Raw genomic sequence first — 25,208 nt, 5'->3', positions numbered from 1 at the left:
TGTGGTGCCGCAAAAAGGCGCGGGTCTTTTGGCCCATTTTCGACTTAAAGTAATTATTGGGAATATTTAGATTAAAAAGTTATAATTCTTAGACAATTTTAAAGGTTAATTCAATTGGAAATTCTTTGGTCCTGGTCCCACCCAGCTAGAGAATTCTCTTGATAAAACAGCAGTTAGCTGACACTTGGGGACTTATAATCCCACCCACCCCAGGGTTGTCCACTCATTTATAGCCAAACCAAACCTCATTAACTTTACTCCTCAATCATACACAGGCAATCTTGCAGCCTGTTAACTCCAACATAGTACACCTGTCCATACCCATTTCAACCAATCAGGATGACTTTTATTCTCTGCAATAATTGTGGTGCTTTAGTTTCAAGGCAAATCATCTGGAGACTGAAAGCTTGTCCTATCTGTCTTCAGCTATCTACTTTAAAACAAGAGCTCTGTAAAGTAATGCAAGAATTAGATGCAATTAAAGCAACTTATAGGACTGTGCAGAATCATAACTTCTCACCACTGCCTCAAAGAATAAAACCACATAAGAACAGATGGTTCACAGTAGGCTCAGGCAGACTTCATCATGTGACACAAAAGCATCCACCAGCACAAGTGTTGCCACTACAAAATTCTTTTGCTCCACTACAGCATTGCGATGTTCCTGAAAATAAAACTGAGGCAGAACAAAAACCAAGGAAGGTGGAACAACAAGATAAGAAGGTACCCAAAGAGAAAAGACACCCCCAAATCACTAAAACCAAAACACATACTAGGAAATGTAGATGGAAAGCGATGACCACAAATGCTCATAGTCTAAGCAATAAAATTCATGACCTTCAAGCCCTGATGTTGGAGGCAGACTTGGACATAGTTGCAGTCACAGAGACATGGCTCAATGGTTTCCATGAATGGGATGTAAACATACCAGGCTATAATCTTTTTAGGTAGGACAGAGAGGGGCGTAAAGGTGGAGGAGTAGCTCTGTATGTGAGAAATGATATCGCAGCGACTGAAATGACAGGAAACTGGGGAAAGGAAGAAGCGATATGGATCACCTTAAAAAGAGAGGATGGAACCTCTGTCCACGTGGGCGTTGTCTACAGACCCCTGACACAATTGGAGGAACTAGATAAAGATCTGATCGCTGATATTCAAAAGTTGGCGAAGAAAAGAGAGGTGCTGTTGTTGGGAGATTTTAATCTGCCAGATGTAGATTGGAAGGTTCCATCTGCCAAATCTGAAAGAAGTAGACAGATTGTGGATGCTTTCCAAAGTGCTCTGCTCAGACAAATGGTGACGGAACCCACGAGGGAGGGAGCAACGTTGGATCTGGTGCTCACAAATGGGAATAGTGTGTCAAATGTCAGAGTGGGTGCACACCTGAAAAACAGTGACCATCAAACGGTTTGGTTTGATATGACGGCTGAAGTGCAGGGCGGACACTCTAAACTCAAAGTCCTGGATTTCAAGCGTGCTGACTTTAGTAAAATGGCCGAATACCTGAGAAAGGAGCTGATGGGCTGGGAGGACGTACGAGAAGTGGAAGGACAGTGATCCAGGCTGAAAGAAGTAATAAATAGGGCCACAGACCTTTATGTAAGGAGAGTAACTAAAAGCAAAAGAAAAAGGAAACCGATATGGTTCTCCAAGCAAGTGGCTGAGAAAATAAAGGCTAAAGAGTTGGCGTTCCAGAAATATAGAAAATCTCAAGAACAGGAACACGGGGAGGAATACCGGATGAAACTGAAAGAAGCCAAGAGAGAGATACGTCTGACGAAGGCGCAAGCGGAAGAACAAATGGCTAGAAATGTAAGAAGGGGAGACAAAAACTTCTTCAGGTATATTAGTGAAAGGAGAAAGACTAAAAACGGAATTGTGAGACTAAAAGATACAACAAAACGCTATGTAGAAAATGATGAAGAAAAAGCCAATTTGCTAAATAGATACTTTTGCTCTGTTTTCACAGAAGAAAATCCTGGAGAAGGACCGCTAGGGACTGGCAGAAGTACACCTGAGAATGGAGCGGATAGAGCACCGTTCACGGAAGAGAGTGTTTATGAACAACTTGGAAAGCTAAAGGTGGACAAAGCCATGGGACCGGACGGGATCCACCCCAGGATATTGAGGGAGCTCAGAGAGATTCTGGCGGGTCCTCTTAAAGATTTGTTTAATAAATCATTGGAGACGGGAGAGGTTCCGAGGGATTGGAGAACGGCGGAGGTGGTTCTTCTTCACAAAAGTGGTGATAGGGAAGAGGCTGGAAACTACAGGCCGGTAAGCCTCACTTCGGTTATTGGTAAAGTAATGGAAGCGATGCTGAAGGAAAGGATAGTGAATTTCCTGGAAGCAAATAAGTTGCAAGAACCGAGACAACATGGTTTCACCAAAGGGAAATCGTGCCAAATGAATCTCATTGAATTCTTTGACTGGGTGACAGGAGAATTAAATCAATGATGTGCCATGGACGTAATCTATTTAGATTTCAGCAAAGCTTTCGACACGGTTCCCCACAGGAGGCTCTTCAATAAACTAGATGGGCTGAAGATAGGACCCGAAGTGGTGAACTGGATTAGGAACTGGTTGATGGGCAGATGCCAGAGGGTGGTGGTGAATGGAGTTTGCTCGGAGGAGGGAAAGGTGAGTAGTGGAGTGCCTCAGGGATCGGTGCTGGGGCCGATTCTGTTCAATATATTTGTGAGTGACATTGCCGAAGGGTTACGAGGTAAAGTTTGCCTTTTTGCGGATGACACTAAGATTTGCAACAGAGTGGACACCCCGGAGGGAGTGGAAAACATGAAAAAAGATCTGAGGAAGCTAGAAGAATGGTCTAACGTTTGGCAATTAAAATTCAATGCGAAGAAATGCAAAGTGATGCACTTAGGGAGTAGAAATCCAAGGGAGACGTATGTGTTAGGCGGGGAGAGTCTGATTGGCACGGACGGGGAGAGGGATCTTGGGGTGATAGTATCTGAGGACCTGAAGGCGACGAAACAGTGTGACAAGGCGGTGGCCGTAGCTAGAAGATTGCTAGGCTGTATAGGGAGAGGTGTGACCAGCAGAAGAAGGGAGGTTTTAATGCCCCTGTATAAGATGTTGGTGAGGCCCCACCTGGAGTACTGTGTTCAGTTTTGGAGGCCGTACCTTGCGAAGGATGTCAAAAAAATGGAAGCGGTGTAAAGAAAAGCTACGGGGATGGTATGGGATTTGCGTTCCAAAATGTATGAAGAGAGACTTGCTGACCTGAACATGTATACCCTGGAGGAAAGGAGGAACAGGGGTGATATGATACAGACGTTCAAATATTTGAAAGGTATTAATCCGCAAACGAATCTTTTCCGGAGATGGGAAGGCGGTAGAACGAGAGGACATGAAATGAGATTGAAGGGGGGCAGACTCAGAAAAGATGTCAGGAAGTATTTTTTCACAGAGAGGGTGGTGGATGCTTGGAATGCCCTCCCGCGGGAGGTGGTGGCGATGAAAACAGTAACGGAATTCAAACATGCATGGGATGTGCATAAAGGAATCCTATGCAGAAGGAATGGATCCTCAGAAGCTTAGCTACAATTGGGTGGCAGAGCAGGTGGGGGGAAGAGGGGTTGGTGGTTGGGAGGCGAGGATAGGGGAGGGCAGACTTTTATACGGTCTGTGCCGGAGCTGGTGATGGAAGGCGGGACAGGTGGTTGGGAGGCAGGAAAAACTGCTGGGCAGACTTATACGGTCTGTGCCCTGAGAAAGACAGGTACAAATCAAGGTAAGGTATACACATGAGTTTATCTTGGGCAGACTGGATGGACCGTGCAGGTCTTTTTCTGCCGTCATCTACTATGTTACTATGTAAAGTCAACGAGTCACTAAGAGTGCGGCATTTTCACATGAAAACTCTGCACTCCGTCATTGCAGTGGTGCAGCCAGGAGAGTTCCTCACGTCTCTGGACCTAAAAGAAGCTTACTTGCACATTCCTATATGGCCCCCGCACCAATGGTTCCTCCGTTTTTCTGTGTTGGGAAAACATTTCCAGTTTCGGGCCTTGCCTTTAGACAGCTCCCCGAACCTTTTCCAAGGTGGTGGTAGTAGCTGCCTTTCTCAGGCGAGAGGATATCCAGATTCACCCGTACCTTGACGACTGGCTCATCAGAGCGGACTCTGCAGAAGAGAGTCGTCATGTAATAGCCAGAGCGGTCTCAGTACTGCAATCTCTGGGCTGGGTCGTCAATATTCCCGACCTAAGGCGGTGCAAGCTTCAGAATCAGGTCCGTCTGCTCCTGAGGATGCCTCGCCCGTGAGCTTAGGACTTTGTCCAGCTGTTGAGGTCGATGACAGCCACCTTGGAAGTGGTGCCATTGGCGAGAGCGCACATGAGACCTCTGCAGATTGCCCTGCTTCAACGATGGTCTCCTATGTCCCAGGATTATCAACGCAGACTCATGTGGCTCCCTGCGGCCCGACTCAGTATGGAGTGGTGGCTCTCAGACAGAATGCTGCGGCAAGGAATGCCACTAGCGCTTCCCGATTGGTGCCTGGTGGTAACGGATGCCAGCCTGAAGGGCTGGGGTGCACATTGCCAGGGAAGCTATGCCCAGGGTCTGTGGACACCCGAGGAAACGATGTGGTCCATCAATCGCTTGGAACTGAGAGCGATATTCCAGGTTCTTCTGGCCTTTCACAAGACTCTGGAGGGACTGGCTGTCACAGTTCTGTCGGACAACATGACAGTAGTGGCCTACATAAATCGACAAGGCGGCACTCAGTGTCAAGCACTGGCCGCAGAGGCCGCTCAGATATGCCACTGGGCCGAGCTACATCTGCAGCTTCTGTCAGCAGCTCACATAGCAGGTCAGAGCAACGTGCAATCCGACTTTGTAAGCAGGTATCAAATCGACTCTGCGGAGTGGGAACTGGCAGACGAAGTGTTCTTTCAGATCTGTGCCAAATGGGGAACGCCCGTAGCGGAACTTATGGCCTCAAGCATAAATGCCAAAGTCCCGTCCTTTTTCAGCAGACGGAGAGATCCTCGCTCGGCGGGGTTGGATGCCTTGGCTCAACCCTGGGCCCCGGCCCTCCTGTAGGTGTTCCCTCCTTGGCCCTTAATAGGGCGACTCCTGCGAATTCGGCTGCATCAAGGAGTGGTGATCCTCATTGCCCCGGAGTGGCCTAGGCAGCCGTGGTATGCGGACCTCTGGCGGATGCTGATGGAGGCTCCCCTTCCTTTGCCTCTGGTACCGAACCTGTTGATGCAGGGCCCGGTGACCATGGAGGATCCCTGCTGCTTTGGTCTTACGGCATGGCTATTGAGAGGGCGCAATTGAGAGGCAAGGGCTATTCTAACAAGGTCAGCTTCACTCTCTTGCAGGCCCGCAAGCGTTCCACTTCCGTTGCCTATGCTCGGATCTGGCGCCAGTTTGAGGGTGTGTTTCTGAAGCGATCACACCCATGTGGGCTTCTGTCTCGCCGATTCTTGACTTTTTGCAGGATGGTATACAAAAAGGCTTGGCCTATAATTCCCTGCGTGTTCAAGTGGCAGCCTTGGCATGTTTTCGGGGGAAGGTTGCTGGCCTCTCCCTGGCTGCGCATCCGGACATTGCACGGTTTCTTAGAGGGGTGCTTCGGCTCCGGCCTCCCATGCGGGCCCCTTGTCCGGCTGGGAACCTGGGGCTAGTATTAAAGGCTCTTCAGTGTTCGCCCTTCGAGCCGCTGAGGCGAGCTTCGGAGAAGGATGTGACTCTACAGACGGTCTTTTTGGTGGCCATTACATCAGCGAGACGAGTGTCTGAGCTCCTGTCGAGACCCATTTCTGCAATTCTCAGAGTCCGGAGTAATGGTACGTACCGTGCCTTCCTTCCTGCCTAAGGTGGTTTCAGCGTTTCACCTAAACCAGCCTATTTATCTGCCCTTCTTTACTAGGGAGGAGTTTCCGGAATCTTTTGGGCAGTTGCACCTTCGGGATGTGCGCAGGGGGCTCTGTTGCAGTATCTGCAGATGTCTAATGCTTTCAGGACCTCTGATCACCTTTTTGTATTGTTGTCAGGTCCTCGCAGAGGGTCTCCAGCGTCTAAAGCCACTATAGCCCGTTGGCTTAAGGAAGCCATTTTTTCTGCATATCTGTTATCTGGCCGGCCTCCGCCTGACGCGTTTAAGGCACATTCCTCAAGAGCGATTTCTTCCTCTTGGGCTGAGACGGGAGCACTCTCTCTTCAAGAGATATGTAGTGCAGCTACTTGGGCTTCTCTTTTACCCGTCATTACAGGCTGGATGTGGCTGCCAGGAGGGGCGCGCTTTTTGGGGCACAAGTGCTTGCGCGAGGTGTGGCTTGTTCCCGCCCTATCTAGGGATTGCTTTGATACATCCCATTCATAATGGAGTCATCTGCTGCTGATAACAAGGAAGGGAAAATTAGGTTCTTACCTTGATAATTTTCTTTCCTTTAGTCACAGTAGATGAATCCATGATCCCTCCCTAATTGACTGTTTTGTGTTCAGTTTTTCCTGCAGACATGTTCCCTCATTGGGAGAAGTTGGAAAACAGTATTCAGGATTTCTGTTCAGTTACAGGAGGTTGAGTTCGTCCCTCCTTTGTGTTATTGCTCCTGTTCTGGGGCGTTTGTTCGCTGTGAGGAAAGTTCATGTTATGCTACTTTGCGGTTTAACACTGCTTTGGAAGCTTCAAAATACTGAGAGGCAGATGGAGCTAGCCGACCTAGAGGCACTATGGTTTTCAGTGTTCTCTGTCTCCCCCTGCTGGTAGGTGGACACAACCCATTCATAATGGATTCATCTGCTGTGACTAAAGGAAAGAAAATTACCAAAGTAAGAACCTAATTTTCCTATATTAAAGTGAGGATGATAAAATAAGGGTTCTGAACAAGTGAATAAGGGTTAGGAGTTAAAAGCAGCATCAAAAAGATGGGCTTTTAGCTTAGATTTGAAGACGGCCAGAGATACCGGCTCAGGAAGTCTATTCCAGGCATATGGTGCAGCAAGATAAAAGGAACGGAGTCTGGAGTTAGCAGTGGAGGAGAAGGGTGCAGATAAGAGAGATTTACCCAGTGAACAGAGTTCCCGGGGAGGAATGTAGGGAGAGATGAGAGTGGAGCGATACTGAGGAGCTGCAGAGTGAATGCACTTATAGGTCAGTTAGAGGAGTTTGAACTGTATGCAGAAACGGATAGGAAGCCAGTGAAGTGACTTGAGGAGAGGGCTAACATGTGCATCCAAGTGTCTTTGACACATTGTCAAGCTTTGAGCACTGAGGTTAGGTATCACTGGCTGTGATGCCACTAGAACAGGGGTTCTAAACTCAGTTTTTGGGACACACTTGGGTGCCAGTGCAAAAAGCCTATGTTCAGATGCTACCAGTGTTCCAGTTCCCCTTAGTACCATGGGGAATTGAGACTCCTGAAACAGCACGTAAGAAGGGCAGAATGAATATGGTGCAGGTGTCATTTTTCTTCCACGTGCTTTTCCTTTTGAGAGCAAATTCAAGAAATATTGAAATTCTCTTCATGTTGCTAATTTTGAAAATGTATTGGCTTAATCAGCTCCAGAAGCTATTTCAGATTATAGAAACAATATCACCAGTAGTCTCAAGTGCGGCTGGATATTGTCCTGAATTACTTTCACCACCTTTTCTAGCAACTGCTTGGCAAAACAAAATTGATTTCTTATGGAGTACTTTTGGTACTACTCCTGATATCAGAGCTTCAGATTTACTTTTGTCATTTGCATTGAATATTTGCTTTTGCACCTGACCCCGTATTTTTTCCCCTTGACCCATTATCGTTATTCTTAAAATTGTTACCAGCGCTCACCCCGTGTATTCTGCCTCTACTCCTGTCTAGTCTCCTGGAAGGTTGTGTTCCAGAATTCTGGAAATGTGTGATAATCTCTCCAATTCTGAAGAAACCTCAGATAGACCCAGCTGAACCAACCAGTTTTAGACCCATATCTAAGCTGTTTTTCTTTAAGATTCTTGAGAAGGTAGTACTTACCGTGTTCTGGACAAAACCTTAGTCTTACATCCTATGCAGGCAGGCTTTCATCAGAATCTCAGCAGAGAAACATTGTTGGTAGCAATTTAGGAAGAAATTAAAACATCTGGTGATTTAGGGTAATTCTGTGATAGCAGTATCCTTGGATCTCATTAGCCTTTGGTTTTTAGAAGATTGCAGCCTTTTAGTTTATAGATGGAGAAGTTTTGGTATTTCTGATAAGGTTTTCTTCTGATTTAGTTCATATCGTTCAGTCATGCTATTTAATAGCCATTCTATTTAATATTTTTTTCTAGCACATCTTATCCAGTTAATGGTTTGTAGGCCATATTGTTAAGCATATGAAATTCAAATTTTATTTACATTGCCTGCATTTGACCAAATGTTTGAAATCTGTTTTATATTGATCGCAGAATAACTGGCTTTTCTTAAACTCCTCAAAGTGTGAAGGTATCCATTTCCCTATTTCATACTCTCTTAGGCTTTCTGATCCTATTATTAAATGACTTTCATTGTCCTATAAGGAAACTACACTTGTTCTTGATATAATTTTTGATTGAGTTGTTAGTTGAACAACAGATTGATGCTGTAGTTGTCATTCTTTTTTGCTTTACATTGTAGGTTTGGGTTTATTTTATACTTGTTATGTAGGTGTAGATAAATAACTCTTATCGGAAAACAATTCCCCACAGGTTATTTATTCCAAGGTTCCTAGCTCAACCTAAGGGAATATTATACAGAACCTTGCTTCTGGCACCTCGCCAGGTCTGTCCCATTAGAAAAGTGAAACCAAAGCCACCGTGATATATATTACTTTTATTAGAGGTAAGAAAATATAGATAAGATACAAATATAGAACTCAGCACAAGCTTAGCAATACAAAAATAGAACTCCTGCTGATAAGATAACTACAAAATATTGTCTCTAGACTATACACAATGATTCTTATTAGAACACTAGGTAAATTACACAACCTGATCTGTAAAAGAATTGATACTTCCTCTTATGAAAAATACAAGTTAGCAGCATATTCCCTGACCACGAGCTGACATGAACCAATTAGATAAATACCAATCACTAACCATATACTAGGAAGTAAATCACAGTGATCTCACCACTATCCTTAGGCAGACTTCCGATGAGACCGGAGCAGATTTCTTCTTAGACTCAAACTGATTTTCCCAGCGAGTCCGTCTTAGATGTAAGTGTAGGTCTCTCTGCAGAAAGCAGGTGTCAGTCTCTCCATGTTGTTTCTCAGAGCCAATATATCTGCCACTCGGTATTTGCACCAGTTTATGCAGGTCACAAGGTTGGTACCAAACACAGTCTCTGGCTCACCCCGAGCCTGGCTGGGTTTCTCAGGTCTTCTTCCAAGTTACCCCTCTTCCGATGGTCCCCGACGACGACTCCTCCATAATCTTCCTCTCCGCTCCCTTCCTTAGACCCCGGTCAGGTGATAGCACGGACCAATCATGATCTCGTCCAGCTCAGTATATGGACAAGAAAAGTTCTTTGTTTGTGACCTTGGAAATGGTAACTTCTGGTGCAAAGGGTCTGACTCCCTTCTCAGCTTCTCAGGGCGATAGAAGGGGGTGGTTGGAACACAGAATGTTCTTGTCTTTAGTAAGCCTGCCAGTGATTTTCCACAAGCGGAAAAGCTGAATTTTGCTGACATAGAAAGGTTTCTGGTCATAGACTCCATCTTGCTGTATTATGATGAATTAGGCTTGTATGAACCAAGACCAGCTCAGGTAAGATCACAGGGAAATACCCCTACAATACCGCCTTTCAGCATAATCAAAGTGGTTTACAATGTAAAAACAGATAGTAATAAGAAGGGAAAGGAACTACAACAATGTGTATTAGGTCAGCTGAAAAGAAGGAGGGAGAGAACCAAAAAAAAAAGCAGCTGTGTCTCTGCTTGTTTGCCCTAGACACACATGGGAAGGACATGTGGAGAGGCCAGAGAAAGCTAGGGTGAAAAGATGAGCTTTCAAAGATGCCCTGAAGTGGAGGTAAAGTATATGTACACCGTGACCCTGCAGGAGCAGGCCACTGGAGAACCTTGTTACATTTAAAGAACATTTTTGTGTTTATTTTTCTCCTTTACCTGTGAATGAGACAGGATAAACAATATTTTCTTTCACCTGCAACTGCTGTGATGCTCTGTCTTGCCTGGGCTCTGGGCCCACTCTTGTTACCACAGCCAGGGTAGCCATTCTGCTGCTTGACCATACTGTTCAGGCCTCATATAAGTGTTTCTTTTTAGCTGGTAGACTTTTCCCTATAGAACTCTCTTGTCCTTAACTGTTTTTGATATCTCTCTTTTCCATGTTCTGCATATCTCTGCAGTTTTTGCACTTTTGGTGCTACATTTAATTTTTTTATTGGAACATATGAATTTAAGAATATTTCTCCTCTAATGCAGCATCTTTCAGTTTATTTTGGGTCTTTCTCATTATTTTTTCCTTCATTGTTTTTTTTTTTTTCTCCCCAAGGAGGAGTAGTTATTGGTCTCTTCCTTAGCATCCCTCCGGACCGGCCCAGGATTGGACTGATGGACTGTGTACGCCTTTCAGCAGGTGGAGACTGAGAAACTTCTTACTCTAGAGAGCCAATAAGAGTCCTGACCATGTGACCCTAGCCTCAGCATTTTCTCAGTCTCCAGCAGGCAGGAGGAGAGCCCATTAGGCTCTCTTTCTTTACTTGAAAAAAAGAAAGGGATTGTTACCTTCTGTACCTGGGGAATCTTGTTGAGAAGGCTAGGAGATAAAGGTCTTTTCTTCTCCAGCTTCTAGGGTGGTAAACTCGGGGGTTCCTGGGTCCCTTCCCCCTTCCTCCCCATTTCCCTTGGTTGTCAGGGAAGGGCCAACCCTTTCGGAGGAATGGTTTTTTAGCCTTTGGGAGAGGCATTCCTCGCCTCCTTGTTGGTAGAATTCTCCTGGTAATAATTTTTGCTGCACAGTATTGTTTTCAGTTAATTGCTGTGACATTAATAGAATGTCCCATTATACAGGTCGTGGCCTTATTCTAGGTGTTAAAATTCAGTTTGGGTAATCTTTCCAAATAGAGTAAGAGTGCAGTCATTAGTTCCTCACTTCTAGGTATTTCTTCTTCCTCTTCATTTGACATCTTTTTTTCATTTCTCTCATTCTTTTGTGGCTCTGGATCTCCTCTTTCTATTGCTGCCTCATCCTTTTAGTACTCTGTCCTGAGCCTCCTTCGTTTCTCTTATCCATCTTTGACCTGATGTTTCATTTCTGATCCATCATTGTCTCTCTGCATCATCCCTTTTTCTTGTGCTCCTGGATCCCCTCCGCCTTCTTCTGTGTCAGCCTTTCTTCTGATGTTTCTTTGCGTGCCCTGTCTTTGTCTCACTGTCTTTCTTGTGGTGGTCTTTCCTAGTGCTTGTTTCTATTTCCATATGTCTTTTCTTCTGGTGCTCCTACCTAGCTCTCCTCCTTCCTTTCCATTTCTTTTTCTACAGAAGCCCTCAATCTTGTTAAAATGTTATCTTTCATGTTCTCTGACCTATATAATTAGGGATCTTAAATTTTCATCAGTTGCTTTTTGCAGATTTTCCTGTGGCAATATTTCTCTCTTGTAGTTTTTGACAAACTCTTGGTATGTGTGCTTAGTTTAAATAAAGGTAACAGTACATTATCATTTAATTTGTTGCCAATTTAGATATAGGTCAAGGTGGTTTACATAAAAATAAGAAAAAATATAATAAGAAAGGAACTACAACTATAACAGGAAAGCATCAACAAACTTTGAACCAAGTCTTTAAACCAATTGTGCATGTAAGCAGCAGGTCTCAGCGATTCCCCAAGGCCAAGTCTCCAAACACCTTTTGAAAAAGAGAGATTTTCAGTGCTGAATTAAATTTCTTCTCTGCTGGAGTACACTTAATTTCTGTGTTTTATTTCCTGCTGCAGTGGGTCCATGAACAACTTTGCTATGGCCTTTATCTGTAGCAGGGCTGTTGTCCGCATTTGCAATGTTTGCATTATGGCTACCATCATCTCTAGCCCTAGTGCGTAAGCTACAGTTGGGCACCTCTTTATCCTTGCTGACCTGTGGCCAGTAGATATGCTTCCTTCTCTTTACTCTGTAATTCAATTGTAGCATCACCTTGCTGAGATGTCAATGTAGATGTTGTACAATGGGGTCACCACATGAAGTTGTTTATCAGGAATTGAGGAGAGAACTTTATTTTCTCACCCCTCCCCCCCCCCCCCCCCCCCAAGATATGCTGTTTTTTAAAATCTTTTATGTATATTTACCCTTTCCTGCATGCATCTGACAGTGTATGTGTGGCCTGTAAAGTTCATGTACCAATAAAATTGGGTAGCCAGTCTCTGCTAGCACAGCTACTGCTCTGGAAGTGGTTCACCTATAGTAGCTGTCTCTCTCTTTTTGTTTTCTCAACAGTGTATGGTGGGAGATGGTGAAGCGGCCAGTCTGTCCCCTGGTCAGAAACCTCACCTTTGTGAGCACTGTAATGCAACTTTCCGAAGCTCCTATCATCTGCGCAGACATGTACTTATTCACACTGGTATGTCTATATTTCCCTAGGTTGAGTGAGTTTGGTGGGGGAAGGGAGGCCTGTCTCCTGCTGTGGCCTGACTATTTTGAAATATCTAGTGCCAGGAAACAAGTGCGGTGTTTTTGAGGTGGTGGTGTAATGATTTGTATAGTGCATAGCAAATTTACACAACATTTCTGAATGCTTGGAGCTTACATTTTAGTGAGACAGACAAGACAGAAAACAAGAAACAGGTGTGAGGCTTTGAGCTAGAACAGCAAGGGTCTTGCTCTTCAGACAGAAGCTACTTTAATTGGGTAAAGCTGTGAGAGATCAGGAAAGCTATCGCAAACTGCAGTGCATGGTTAGCACAATGTCTACACACAATTTTCTGGGCATACGAAGCTAATCTTATGCAAAACCTTGCATCAGATACCAGCGCACAGGATATTAAAATCAATTATAATGATGCTATTAACTATATATGCCCCAATGCAGAGAATTGCATGGAAGACTTAAGGCGAGAACAGGGTAGAACTTGAACGCCAAGTTGGAGGAGGCATAGAACAGTTAGTTTGTTCTTCTCCAGTACCACCTGCAAACCTGTGAGGATGTAATACCAGTTTCTTCTTGTTGTTATCAGCATAACAGTACCCACAACTTTTTTCATGGCCTCCATTAAGAGCATGAGTTACAAAAAAAAAAAAAAAAGATAGCAAAAGTGGCAGTTTTGTGCACAGAACTGTGCAGAAAAAAATTGTATCTACACACCTGCTGGAATGTTATTCTGCGCATAAATATCATTCTCCGAGGACAAGCAGGCTGATTGTTCTCACTGATGGGGTGACGTCCACGGCAGCCCCTCCAATCGGAAAACTTTACTAGCAAAGGCCTTTGCTAGTCCTCGCGCGCCGATGCGCATGCGCGGCCGTCTTCCCGCCCGAACCAGCTCGTGTTCGTCAGTCTTCTTTTGTCCGCGCTCGGGACGGTCGTGTTTTGCGCCATTTCGCGCCCCTCAAAGTTGACCCTCGCACGTCTTCGCGATTTTGTAAAAAAAAAAAAAAAAAAAAAGACCTTTCGGTCTTGTCCCTTCCCGTGTGTCCAGTTTGTTTTTCCCCGACGTAAGTTTCCTTTCGCTTTCGGGGTAGGCCTTTTTTGAGGCCTCGGTACGGGTTTTTTTCTCTCCCTATTTTTGGTGCCTATATCGCCATTACGAATTTTGATTTCGCCGGCGTGACTTTTCCGCCCATGTCATCGAAGTCTCCCAGCGGCTTCAAGAAGTGCGCCCGGGTAATCTTGCTCACTGATAGGCACGCGTCGTGTCTTCAGTGTCTGGGGGCTGGGCACCGCCCGCAGGCCTGTAGTCTTTGCGCCCTTTTATAGAAGAGGACTCAGGTAGCAAGATTGGCCCAGTGGAACGTGTTGTTCTCGGGCTCTTCGTCGACAACAGCACCGGGGGCATTGAGTGCATCGACGTCGACAGCATCAAGACCTTCGACCTCGGAATCGACTGCATCGAGGTACCGAGACATCAAAGGCTGCGTCGGTGGTACCGGGACCTCCACCAGTGCTGATGTCGTCGGATGGTGGTGCTTCGACTGGAGTGCAGGTGAGGGCTGTCCATTCCCCTGCTGGTGGCGGTGAGCCTTCGGGTGGGTCTCCCCCTACCCTGAGGGCTCCTGCGGTACAGCCCCCCCCCCCCCCCCCCCCCCGAGACCGACCTTCTTCGGCCTCGGCCCCGAGGAAGCGACGGCTGGATTCTGCGTTCTCCTCGTCGGTACCGGGAAGTTCCGGTGACATGCTTCGTTTGAAAAAGTCAAAGAAGCATCGACACTGGTCTCCTTCCCGCATCGGTACCGAGAGCTCTGGGTCGCCGAGGGAGTCGGCACCCAGTAGGCATCGGCACCGGGAGGACCGCTCACCCTCTGTTCAGGAGGTGTCGATGCGCTCCACCTTGGACAGCCCGGAACAGCCTCCACGCCCGGAACAGACTCTGACCTCGACGCCTGCATCGGCTTCCATGTCTTTCTCCACAGCCGCTCTGCACGAGAGTCTCCGGGCCGTTCTCCCAGAGATCCTGGGAGAGCTGTTGCGCCCTTCCCCTCCGGTATCGGGGGTGCTTGCGCCACCGGTACCGTCGAGTGAGGCGCCGGCTGGCGCCTTGCCCGGGGTGAGGTCTCCGACATCGGTGTCGCTTGCGGTACCGACTGCGGTCGCCTCCCAGGAAGGCTCCCCGACGACGTCGGCAGAGGGAGCTTCGCCGGTGCTGGCGAGGGAGTCTACCTCTCGGCGCTCCCACCATGGCCGTGTTTCCACGGAGTCAAGGTTCATGAACTTGTGTCTGATACCGATGGTGAGGCCTCGTGGGAGGAGGAGGAGGACATCAGATATTTCTCTGACAAGGAGTCTGATGGCCTTCCTTCTGATCCCACTCCCTCCCCTGAAAGGCAGCTTTCTCCTCCCGAGAGTCTGTCTTTCGCGGCCTTTGTCCGGGAGATGTCTACGGCCATCCCCTTCCTGGTGGTTGTGGAGGATGAGCCCAGGGCTGAAATGTTTGAGCTCTTGGACTATCCTTCTCCACCTAAGGAAGCGTCCACAGTACCCATGCATCATGTCCTAAAAAAGACATTGCTGGCGAACTGGACCAAGCCTCTAATCCCCACATTCCCAAGAAGATCGAGTCCCAGTACCGGATCCATGGGGACCCAGAGCTGATGCACACTCAGTTGCCTCACGACTCTGGTGTGGTGGATCTGGCCCTAAAGAAGGCTAAGAGTTTTAGGGAGCATGCTTCGGCGCCCTCGGGCAAGGACTCTAGAACCTTAGACTCCTTTGAGAGGAAGGCCTACCATTCTTCTATGCTCGTGGCCAAGATTCAGTTCTACCAGCTCTACACGAGCATCCACATGCGGAACAATGTGCGGCAGTTGGCGGGCTTGGTGGACAAGCTCCCCCCTGAGCAAGCCAAGCCATTTCAGGAGGTGGTCAGGCAGCTGAAGGCGTGCAGAAAATTCCTGGCCAGAGGGGTATATGATACCTTTGATGTTGCGTCCAGGGCCGCTGCTCAAGGTGTGGTGATGCGCAGACTCTCATGGCTGCGTGCCTCCGACCTGGAGAATAGGATCCAGCAGCGGATTGCGGACTCCCCTTGCCGAGCGGACAATATTTTTGGAGAGAAAGTCGAACAGGTGGTAGAGCAGCTCCACCAGCCGGTTACCGCTTTCAACAAGTTCTCCCGCCGGCAGCCTTCAGCATCTACCTCCTCAGGTAGACGTTTTTATGGGGGAAGGAAGACTGTTCCCTACTCTTCTGGTAAGCGTAGGTACAATCCTCCTTCTCGACAGCCTGCGGCCCAGGCTAAGCCCCAGCGCGCTCGCTCTCGTCAGCAGCGTGCACCTCAGCAAGGCCCCACGGCTCCCCAGCAAAAGCAGGGGGCGAGCTTTTGACTGGCTCCAGCAGAGCATAGCCGACATCAACGTGTCAGTACCGGGCGATCAGCCGGTCGGGGGCAGGTTGAAAGTTTTTCACCAAAGGTGGCCTCTTATAACCTCCGACCGTTGGGTTCTTCAAATAGTCCGGCAAGGATACACCCTCAATTTGGCCTCCAAACCTCCAAATTGCCCACCGGGAGCTCAATCTTACAGCTTCCAGCACAAGCAGGTACTTGCAGAGGAACTCTCCGCCCTTCTCAGCGCCAGTGCGGTCGAGCCCGTGCCATCCGGGCAAGAAGGGCTGGGATTCTATTCCAGGTACTTCCTTGTGGAAAAGAAAACAGGGGGGATGCGTCCCATCCTAGACCCTGAACAAATATCTGGTCAAGGAAAAGTTCAGGATGCTTTCCCTGGGCACCCTTCTCCCCATGATTCAGGAAAATGATTGGCTATGCTCTCTGGACTTGAAGGACGCCTACACGCAAATCCCGATACTGCCAGCTCACAGACAGTATCTGCGATTTCAGCTGGGCACACGTCACTTCCAGTACTGTGTGCTCCCTTTGGGCTCGCCTCTGCGCCCAGAGTGTTCACGAAGTGCTTGGCTGTAGTAGCAGCGGCGCTTCGCAGGCTGGGAGTACACGTGTTCCCCTATCTCGACGATTGGCTGGTGAAGAACACATCCGAGGCAGGAGCTCTACAGTCCATGCAGATGACTATTCACCTCCTGGAGCTACTGGGGTTTGTGATAAATTATCCAAAGTCCCATCTTCTCCCAGTACAGAGACTCGAATTCATAGGAGCTCTGCTGGATTCTCGGACGGCTCGTGCCTATCTCCAAGAGACGAGAGCCAACAACTTGTTGTCCCTCGTCTCGCGGGTGCGAGCATCCCAGCAGATCACAGCTTGGCAGATGTTGAGATTGCTGGGCCACATGGCCTCCACAGTTCATGTGACTCCCATGGCCCGCCTTCACATGAGATCTGCTCAATGGACCCTAGCTTCCCAGTGGTTTCAGGCTGCTGGGGATCTAGAAGACGTGATCTCACCTGTCCACGAGTTTTCTCAACTCCCTGTATTGGTGGACGATTTGGTCCAATTTGACTCTGGGACGTCATTTCCAAATTCCTCAGCCACAAAAAGTGTTGACTACGGATGCGTCTCTCCTAGGGTGGGGAACTCATGTCGATGGGCTTCACACCCAAGGAAGCTGGTCCCTCCAGGAACGCGATCTACAGATCAATCCCATGGCTCGTCTTCACATGCGATCTGCTCAATGGACCCTAGCTTCCCAGTGGTTTCAGGCTGCTGGGGATCTAGAGGACGTGATCCACCTGGCCACGAGTTTTCTCAAATCCCTGTACTGGTGGACGATTTGGGCCAATTTGACTCTGGGACGCCCCTTCCAAATTCCTCAGCCACAAAAGGTGCTGACTACGGATGCGTCTCTCCTGGGGTGGGGAGCTCATGTCGATGGACTTCACACCCAAGGAAGCTGGTCCCTCCAGGAGCGCGATCTGCAGATCAATCTCCTGGAGTTACGAGCGGTCTGGAACGCTCTGAAGGCTTTCAGAGATCGGCTGTCCCACCAAATTATCCAAATTCAGACAGACAACCAGATTGCCATGTATTACATCAACAAGCAGGGGGGCACCGGATCTCGCCCCCTGTGTCAGGAAGCCGTCAGCATGTGGCTGTGGGCTTGCCGTTACGGCATGTTGCTCCAAGCCACATATCTGGCAGGCGTAAGCAACAGTCTGGCCGACAGGTTGAGCAGGATCATGCAACCTCACGAGTGGTCACTCAATTTTAGGGTAGTGCGGCAGATCTTCCAGGTGTGGGGCACCCCCTTGGTGGATCTCTTTGCATCTCAGGCCAACCACAAGGTCCCTCAATTCTGTTCCAGACTTCAGGCCCACGGCAGGCTGGCATCGGATGCCTTCCTCCTGGACTGGGGGGAAGGTCTACTGTATGCTTATCCTCCCATACCTGTGGTGGGGAAGACTTTGTTGAAACTCAAGCAAGACCAAGGCACCATGATTCTGATTGCTCCGTTTTGGCCGCGTCAGATCTGGTTCCCTCTTCTTCTGGAGTTGTCCTCCGAAGAACCGTGGAGATTGGAGTGTTTTCCGACCCTCATCACACAGGACGAAGGGGCGCTTCTGCATCCCAACCTCCAGTCTCTGGCTCTCACGGCCTGGATGTTGAGAGCGTAGACTTCGCCTCTTTGGGTCTGTCAGAGGGTGTCTCCTGTATCTTGCTTGCTTCCAGGAAAGATTCCACTAAGAGGAGTTACTTCTTTCTATGGAGGAGGTTTGCCGTCTAGTGTGACAGCAAGGCCCTAGATCCTCGCTCTTGTCCTACACAGACCCTGCTTGAATACCTTCTGCACTTGTCTGAGTCTGGTTTCAAGACCAACTCTGTAAGGGTTCACCTTAGCGCAATCAGTGCATACCATTACCGTGTGGAAGGTAAGCCGATCTCAGGACAGCCTTTAGTTGTTCACTTCATGAGAGGTTTGCTTTTGTCAAAGCCCCCCGTCAACCCTCCTACAGTGTCATGGGATCTCAATGTCATTCTCACCCAGCTGATGAAACCTCCTTTTGAGCCACTGAACTCCTGCCATCTGAAGTACTTGACCTGGAAGGTCATTTTCTTGGTGGCAGTTACTTCAGCTCGTAGAGTCAGTGAGCTTCATGCCCTGGTAGCCCAGGCCCCTTACACCAAATTTCATCATCAGAGTAGTCCTCTGCACTCACCCTAAGTTCTTGCCGAAGGTAGTGTCGGAGTTCCATCTGAACCAGTCAATTGTCTTGCCAACATTTTTTCCACGTCCTCATTCCTGCCCTGCTGAACGTCAGCTGCACACATTGGACTGCAAAAGAGCATTGGCCTTTTATCTGGAGCGGACACAGCCCAACAGACAGTCCGCCCAATTGTTTGTTTCTTTTGATCCCAACAGGAGGGGAGTGGCTGTGGGGAAATGCAGCATATCCAATTGGCTAGCAGATTGCATTTCCTTCACTTACGCCCAGGCTGGGCTGGCTCTTGAGGGTCATGTCACGGCTCACAATGTCAGAGCCATGGCTGCGTCAGTGGCCCACTTGAAGTCGGCCACTATTGAAGAGATCTGCAAAGCTGCGACGTGGTCATCTGTCCACACATTCACATCTCATTACTGCCTGCAGCAGGATACCCGACGCGACAGTCGGTTCGGGCAGTCAGTGCTTCAGAATCTGTTCGGGGTTTAGAATCCAACTCCACCCCCCTAGGCTCATGTTTATTCAGTTCCAGGCTACACTCTCAGTTAGTTGGATAAATTGTTAGGTCAATCTCAGTTATGTCCTCGCCGTTGCGAGGCCCAATTGACCATGTTTGTTGTTTTGAGTGAGCCTGGGGCTTAGGGATACCCCATCAGTGAGAACAAGCAGCCTGCTTGTCCTCAGAGAAAGCGAATGCTACATACCTGTAGAAGGTATTCTCCGAGGACAGCAGGCTGATTGTTCTCACAAACCCGCCCACCTCCCCTTTGGAGTTTTGTCTTGCTACATATGGGACTGACGAACACGAGCCGGTTCGGGCGGGAAGACGGCCGCGCATGCGCGGTGCGCATCGGCGCGCGATGACTAGCAAAGGCCTTTGCTGGTAAAGTTTTCCGATTGGAGGGGCTGCCGTGGACGTCACTCCATCAGTGAGAACAATCAGCCTGCTGTCCTCGGAGAATACCTTCTACAGGTATGTAGCATTCGCTGCATTGCAAACATGCAAAGAAATGTTTGTGATTTTCAATATTTATGCACAGAAGAACGTTCCAGAACATGCACAGAAACAGTTTATACGACAGGGATCTTGTTTTTTTTTTTCTGTGCTTTTCCATGTGCCTTCTGCCTTTATAAGGGCACCATGTGACTTGAGCTCTTCAGTCCTTCAAGTGGACCATTGAAGTGATCTTAGAGACTATCATCTGGGTCAGCTGAAGAGCTGAGCCTCAGTTGAGCAGGGGGTGTCCTTTGGATTACTTAAAAAAAATTTGAAGAGGATTTGATTTTTATTCTCAGGGAATTTAGAAACATTCAGAGTCCGAGTTCTCCCCTCTTTGCCTTGCCTAACTCCCATCACTGGGGAGGGGGGAGAAAAGATAAAAAAAAAAAAAAGAAGATAATAAAGAGGGAAATACGGCTAATGAAAGTGCAGGTGGTAGAAAAAATGGCTAAAGATGGTAAGAGGGGACGAGACCCATAGATTTGTCCAGATTCTCCAGCTGTTTATAAATTCTTTCTTCCATAAACAGCGCAGTATCCACTCCATTCCCAAATGTTCCTTCAGCATCCAACCGCAGTCCATCACCAGGAAATCGAAGTTAAAAGCCCACCTTTTTGATGCTGCTTTTAACTCCTAACCCTTATTCGCTTGTTCAGAACCCTTATTTTATCATCCTCGGTTTAATATTCCTTTATCTCTTAGTTGTCCTGTTTTTCTGTCCTAATTAGATTGTAAGCTCTGTTGAGCAGGGACTGTCTCTTCATGTTCAAGTGTACAGCGCTGCATACGTCTAGTAGCGCTTTAGAAATGATAAGCAGTAGTAGTAGTAGGATTTTCCTCCGTGAACACCGAAGAGAAGTAATTGTTTAGCACATTCGCTTTATCCTCCTCACTTTCCACATAACCATTCTCATTATCTTTCAGTCTCGCTATTTCATTCCTATATTTTCTCCTTTCTCCAATATATCTGAAAAAGGTCTTGTCACCTCTCTCTACATCTTTAGCTAGTTTTTCTTCCGCTCGCGCTTTTGCTAGCCGTATTTCCCTCTTTGCTTCTTTGAGTTTAATCCGATAATCTTTTCCATGATCCTCTCGCGTTCTTTTGTATTTCTTGAACAAAGCCTCTTTTGCTCTTATTTTTTTCAGCTACTTGGTTGGAGAACCATATAGGCTTCCTGTTTCTCTTGTTTTTGTTTACTTTTTTCGGGTAAGTTCAGTCGCCATATTTATAGCAGCCTTCAGCTTTGACCACTGATGTTCCACTTCTCCTACGCCTTCCCACTACAACAGCTCCTTTTTCAGGTATTCCCCCATTTTATCTGTCAGTACGTATGAAATCCAGAACTTTTAGTTTTGTGTGTCCACACTCCGCCTTCGCCCTTATATCAAACCATATTGTGTGATGATCACTATTACACCCACCTGGATATTAGAAACACTTCATTCGTGAGCACTAGATCCAGCATTGACCCTTCCCTCGTGGGTTCTGTCACCATTTATGTGAGCAAGGCGCTTTGACAGGCGTCCACAATCTCCCTACTTCTTTCCGATTCCGCAGATGGAACGTTCCCATCCACATCAGAAAAGTTGAAATCTCCCAACAGTAGCACCTCCCTTTTCATACCAATCTTTTGAATATCCTCTATCAGATCCTCATCTAGCTTCTCTATTTGTGCCGAAGGTCTATAGATAACCCCTTTGTGGATACGGGTTCCATCTTCTCTTTCCAGGACGATCCATACAGCTTCTTTCGTTCAGCAGGTGCCCCGCATTTCATCCGCTCTGATATTTATAAATGACCTAGAGATCGGAGTAACTAGTGAGGTAATTAAATTCGCAGATGACACAAAATTATCCAGGGTCGTCAAGTCGCAGGAGGAGTGTGAAAGATTACAGGAGGACCTCGTGAGATTGGGGGATTGGGCGTCCAAGTGGCAGATGAAGTTCAGTGTTGACAAGTGCAAAGTGATGCATGTGGGTAAGAGGAACCCGAATTACAGCTATGTCATGCAAGGTTCCGCGTTAGGAGTTACGGACCTAGAAAGGGATTTGGGAGTCATCGTTGATAAGACATTAAAAACGTCTGCCCAGTGTGCTGCCGCGGCTAAGAAAGTGCACAGAATGTTGAGTATTATTAGGAAAGGGATGGAGAACAAACACAAGGATGTTATAATGCCGTTGTATCGCTCCATGGTGCGACCGTACCTCGAGTATTGTGTCCAATTCTGGTCGCCGCATCTCAAAAAAGATATAAAGGAATTAGAAAAGGTGCAGAGAAGGGTGACGAAAATGATAAAGGGAATGGAACGACTTCCCTATGAGGAAAGGCTGAGAAGGTTAGGGCTCTTCAGCTTGGAGAAAAGGCGGCTGAGGGGTGATATGATAGAAGTCTACAAGATAATGAGCTGAGTAGCGCGGACAGATGTGAAGCGTTTGTTTACACTTTCAAACAACAACAAAACCAAGGGACACAAGATGAAGCTAGAATATGGTAGATTTAAAACAAATAGGAGAAAGTTTTTCTTTACTCAGCGTGTAGTTAGACTCTGGAACTCGTTGCCGGAGAATGTAGTGACAGCAGCTGGCCTTACGGAATTTAAAGGGGGTTTGGACAGATTCCTGAGGGAAAAGTCCATTGAACATTATTAATTTTTTTTTTGGGGGGGGGGGGAGGGGGTTGCCGGGTTCTTGAAGCCTGGATTGGCCGCTGTCGGAGACAGGATGCTGGGCTTGATGGACCCTTGGTCTTTTCCCAGTATGGCAGTGCTTATGTACTTATTGTCTCTCACGTATAGCGCCACTTCTCCACCCCTTCGGCCCTCTCTATCCTTTCTAAAAAGATTATAGCCCAGTATAGTCACATCCCATTAATGGTAATCATTGAACCATGCCTCTGTAATAGCAACAATATCCAAGTTTTCTTCAAACATCAGGGCTTACAAGTCTTGAATCTTTTTACCTAGACTACGAGAATTTGTGCTCATTGCTTTCCATCTGCATTGAGAGTTTAGGTGGTTTTCTGTATTTAGATGACCTTTCCCTCTGCCATCAAGTTTATTCTGGGGGTGACTTTCCAAATTCCCTTGTTTCCCTTTGCCACCCCCGCCTTCTAGTTTAAATGTCTAGAAACATAGAGGCATATTTTCAAAGCACTTTGGGAGGCTAAGTTCCATAGGTTTCTATGGAACTTTGGGAGGCTAAGTGCTTTGAAAATGAGCCTCATACTGTCTGAATTTCTCCCCAAGAATCCTTTTTCCCATCATAGAAAGATGTAGCCCATCATTACAGTGCAGCCTGTTATTTTTCCACGTATTACCCCCATGCCCCTTTGTGACTAAAACCTTCTTCTTTACACCAAGACTCAAGCCATTTATTGGACTCCACTGTTTTGCATAGTCTTTCTTCTCCCTTCCCCCACGTGGGAATTACTTCAGAAAAAGCCACAGTCTGAGCCAAAGATTTCAGTCCCTCCCCTAGCTTCTGGAATACTCTCTGTGCTGTAAATTTGCTATTGTTGGCCAGGTCATTTGTCCCCTGGTGAATTACAACATCATTATCCAAAGCCTCACTCTCTTTTCGGATCACTTTCAGAAGTTGGTTGGTACATCTGGTAGCTGAAGATCCTGGAAGGCATTTCACTAGGTTAGAACCTTTGAACTGTGTTCCTAAGTTAATGCCTCTGATAATGGAGTCTCCGAGCAGTAAGAGTTTTCTGCTTTTCACCAATCTGTCATTTCTGGGGGGGGGGGGGGGGGGGGGGGTGATTCTTGGTTTGTGCTACTTTCATAGCCTCTGGTTCCGCCACAGTACTTCTTTTTTCAGCGTCATAATGATGCAGCGCAGTTATCCTTCCCCCCTATATGGTGGTCTTAATACAAGATATAATTTTGTAGTTCTAAAAATAATTTCCTAAATTTATATGTATCTGCTTTTCATGTTCAAGATGATAAATGCTTGTAAAGTTTATAAATATGCATAAATATTATTTTTTTTTAATGATGCAGCGCAGCAAAAGAATTTGACAGGGTCAAAGGTTGGGAAGGTGAGAGCTTCTGTGTCACAGATCTTAGTCTACCTGAGCCTACTGTGACCCATCTATTCTTCTGTTGTTGCATTCTCTGTGGCAGTGGTAGTGGTAAATTGGCAGGGAATTGAGTAATCCTGAATTCTTTTTTTAGTTGAAACCAATTCTTTCTTGAGTGTTGATCTCATCTTTCAACGCTGATAATTGGAGACAGAAACCTTTCAATGCATAGGAAATTATACATTTTAATAATTATAGTGAATTTTGCTCAGATTGAGTGTGTGTCACCAATTAGGAGCCACCATCTCTATATTGCACTGTGTTCCACCATCATTGCACTAAAGTCCACCTCCTACCGATATATCTGTTAACATATCTACATCATTGCAGTAGAGACTTTTTATCAAAAATTCAACTTATCTGTAGACTTATTTATTTATATTTTGCTCACATCTTTTTCAGTAGTAGCTCAAGGTGAGTTGCATTCAGGTACACTGGATATTTCTCTTTCCCAGGAGGGCTCACAATCTAAGTTTGTACATGAGGCAATGGAGGGTTAAGTGACTTGCCCAAGATCACAAGGAGCAGCAGCGGGATTTGAACCGGCCACCTCTGGATTGCAAGACCGGTGCTCTAACCACTAGGCCACTCCTTTCCCTTCTGTTGTGATTGTCCACATGTTGGTGTTCTTCCTTTGTTTAAGTTATTGTCAGTTTCATGAGTTGTGGAGTATCTGATCAGTATTTGATGATTGTATAGTATGGGTATGATGTTTGTATTTATTTAGATTTTGCTCACACCTTTTTCAGTAGTAGCTCAAGGTGAGTTACATCCAGGTACTCTGGATATTTCTCTGTCCCAAGAGGACTCACAATCTAAGTTTGTACCTGAGGCAATGGAGGGTTAAGTGACTTGCCTAAGATCACAAGGAGCAGCAGTGGGATTTGAACCAGCCTCCTCTGGATTGCAAGACTGGTGCTTTAACAACTAGGCCACTCCACAAGTTATTCAAAGTTGTTAAATCGTGAGAGGATTATGAAAAATTACAAATATTGATGCTTTAACTTAGTTCTCATAAAATGCACCTCTGCCATCTGCAATTGTGCTATTTCCCCTCTCACTTGCTTAAGGTCTGCCCATACCTGCGGTGCAGGGTTTCTTTTGTGCATCTGTTCTAAATGCAATAACCTCTTCTGTAAAGTCAACGAGTATTGCTCTTTTTCCCTTTTCTTGCGCGCCCCCCACTTAAAGCACCCCTCACCACTACCTTCAGCGCATGCCATAACATCCCATCTGTTACTTCCCCATTGTCATTAAAGCGTCAGAATTCTTGAATAGTATGCTGAATATCTTCCTGAACTTTCTCATCCCCAAACAGTGATTCATTGAGTCTCCAGACTCCTTGCCTCCTGCATTGGCCCAACCCAGTTAATTTAATCCACATTGGCGCGTGATCAGAAACACAAATGGTCTCT

General features: G+C 46.8%; 1 protein-coding gene across 1 annotated transcript in view; it reads left to right on the top strand.

Moving 5' to 3' along the window:
• Window positions 1–25,208, top strand: part of ZNF281 (zinc finger protein 281) — a 139,130-nt gene that overhangs the window by 66,099 nt on the left and 47,823 nt on the right. Inside the window, exon 3 of the mRNA XM_030221590.1 lies at window positions 12,423–12,546. Coding sequence (XP_030077450.1) covers window positions 12,423–12,546 — 124 coding nt within the window. The remainder of the gene's footprint in view (window positions 1–12,422; window positions 12,547–25,208) is intronic.

Source organism: Microcaecilia unicolor, chromosome 12 (genome assembly GCF_901765095.1).
Source record: "Microcaecilia unicolor chromosome 12, aMicUni1.1, whole genome shotgun sequence".
NCBI classification, from domain to species: Eukaryota; Metazoa; Chordata; class Amphibia; order Gymnophiona; family Siphonopidae; genus Microcaecilia; species Microcaecilia unicolor.
The sequence above is the reverse complement of the archived record's forward strand: the minus strand, read 5'-3'. Positions and strand labels throughout refer to the sequence as shown.